This window comes from Scylla paramamosain, unplaced genomic scaffold, assembly GCF_035594125.1.
Source record: "Scylla paramamosain isolate STU-SP2022 unplaced genomic scaffold, ASM3559412v1 Contig4, whole genome shotgun sequence".
Taxonomy (NCBI): domain Eukaryota; kingdom Metazoa; phylum Arthropoda; class Malacostraca; order Decapoda; family Portunidae; genus Scylla; species Scylla paramamosain.
In genome coordinates this window covers 3,385,001-3,387,500 of record NW_026973669.1, presented here as the reverse complement: position 1 = coordinate 3,387,500, position 2,500 = coordinate 3,385,001, and the positions used below count along the sequence as shown (strand labels likewise).

At 44.8% G+C, this 2,500-nt stretch overlaps 1 protein-coding gene across 2 annotated transcripts in view; it reads left to right on the top strand.

The window, feature by feature from the left end:
- The window catches only part of LOC135096400 (endothelin-converting enzyme homolog), a 21,077-nt gene that overhangs the window by 7,274 nt on the left and 11,303 nt on the right, over positions 1-2,500 (top strand). For both annotated transcript variants that reach the window (XM_063997869.1, XM_063997870.1), the window contains exons 3-6: positions 72-160; positions 708-935; positions 1,305-1,388; positions 1,977-2,197. In XM_063997869.1, coding sequence (XP_063853939.1) covers positions 72-160; positions 708-935; positions 1,305-1,388; positions 1,977-2,197 — 622 coding nt within the window. The remainder of the gene's footprint in view (positions 1-71; positions 161-707; positions 936-1,304; positions 1,389-1,976; positions 2,198-2,500) is intronic.

Below are 2,500 nucleotides of genomic sequence, written 5' to 3'. Positions count from 1 at the left end.
TACTACTACTACTACTACTACTACTACTACTACTATTACTACTACTACTACTACTACTACTACTATTGCAGGTCGCGGAGGCGTGGGGAGCGGTGCCTGTGGTGTAATGTAGTAAGCTTGGCACTTATAAGTGTAGCACTACTAATTTATATCGTATTAGGTAAGTATCCCCTTAAAGAAATTCATTTAGTTTAGTTTCCCTTAAAAAGTTGAATTTAGTTGCGTTTTCTTTGAAGTTTCCTCGCGGGCGGCTTCGTTTTCTTTGGTGCTTTGTTTATTTTTCAGTGTTGCCATACGGTGATCAGTTTTGTAGCTTGAGATGTTTTTGTTTCTCTCTCTCTCTCTCTCTCTCTCTCTCTCTCTCTCTCTCTCTCTCTCCCAGATCTTGAAGTAACACTCACTTCTTCACTCTCCCAAACACCTTAAAAACACCCCATTTACACCCGATAAACACCCCAAAACACCCCATTTAAACCCCAAAAAACACTTTAAATCCACATGAACACTCCCTAAACAATTAAAATCTAACAAAACCAACATTTTCATCTATACAACGCGTTTAACTCTTTCCCTGGCCTTTAACTCAGATGCCTACACACCCACACACACCCACACACACCCATACACACCCATACACCCAAAAAAAAAACAATAATATCTACCATTATAACCCTTTCTCGTGGTTTCAACCGTCCGTATTCTCCCAGACAAGACCAGACCTCCGCCTCCTGCGCCCCCTGAGGTCTGCACAACGCCCTCATGTCTTCGGGCCGCGTCACGCCTTCTAGATCGGATGGACAGAAGTGTGTCTCCCTGTTCAGACTTCTATATGTTTGCATGCGGGAATTATCTTGATGCCAATGTAGTGCCTGATGACGCCCTGTATCGGTCAGCCATGCAGGAAATGGAAGAAGAAGTGCTGGTTATTATCAAGAGTAAGTGGTGGTGGTGGTAGTTTGACTAGAAGGGTTAAGAATTGCGATAGGAGAAGGGAAGAGGAGGAGGTAAAGAGGGAAAGATTGGGAAGGGAGGTAGGAAGGAGGAGGAGGAAGAGGAGAGGAGGAAAGGAGATAGGAGAAGAGATGTATGTGTGTGTGTGTGTGTGTGTGAGAGAGAGAGAGAGAGAGAGAGAGAGAGAGAGAGAGAGAGAGAGAGAGAGAGAGAGAGAGAGAGAGAGAGAGACAAATTTGAACCTAACAAACACACCACTAATTACACTTCCTTTCCTTCTCCTTCTCCCTTTACCCTCTCCCTCTCTCCCTCTCTCCCTCTCCCTCTCTCTCCCCTCTCCCTCTCTCCCACAGAAATGCTGGATGCTCCTAGCAAGAGCAACGAAACGGAGGCATTTGGCAAGGCGAGGCGTTTGTACCACAGCTGCATGAACACAAGTAAGTAATAGTTAAATGACTATTACTGCTTAACTATCACTACTAGGGGGCTCTCTCTCTATGGGTGGGGAGAGGGATGGTGGGGCTACCTGGTCCACAAGCCACGCCCCTCTCACTCCTCTCACTTCCTCTTAATGGCGTGTTTACTTTGAGGATTTAAATTTCATCCATGGTTTAAAAAAATTGTTTGTGCTCTGACTTTTCACTTTTTCTTCCCTCTGTTTTGTTTGTAAGGCTTCTCTGACCACCCTCGCTCTCCCAGACTCTCCCTGCACCCTCTCCCAGCTTCCCTCCCCGTCAGAACCACTGGGAGGGTTAAAAACACACAAAACACGAACAAACTATACAAAAAAACAAAAAAAAAATTTCCTTTCTCAATTAAAAACACTGTTCTTTGCTCTCCCTGACTCTCCCTGACTCTCCCTGACACTCCCTGACTCTCCCAGCTCCCACTACACCCTCTCCCTGTCATATCTCACCCTTACAAACACTAGGAATCGAAAAAAACACACCCAAACTTAACTTAACCAAACCAAACTGAACCAAAATGTACCTTTCACTCTCACTGACTCTCCCTCTCTCTCCCAGGTTTCACGGTGCACGAAAAGGATACAGCAGACTCCCCCATCTTCACTCTCCTTAGCCCTGATCACTTAGGGGCGTGGCCACTCATTAACCCTGAAAAATGGGACCCTAATGAGTTTAATCTTGAGGACCTTCTTGCAAAACTGGCCCTCTATCAAGTTCATACATTTTTTGAGTTCTACATCACGCCAGACGAGAGAAATTCATCGATGTATACCCTCCAGGTGTGTATGCAGGTGTGGGGCAGGTGTGGAGGTGTTGGGGAAGGTGTGGAGTGCTTCTGTGACGCTGTGTGGAGGTTTAAATGGGAGTTTTTTGTGGTGTTTTGGTGTGGTAAGAGTGGAGGAGCAGGAGGAGGAGGAGGAGGAGGAGGAGGAGGAGGAGGAGGAGGTGGAGGAGGAGGAGGAGCTGTAGTAGTAGTAGTAGTAGTAGTAGTTGTTGTTGTTGTTGTTGTTGTAATAATAATAATAATGATAATGATAATAATAATAATAATAATAATAATAATAATAATAATAATAATAAAC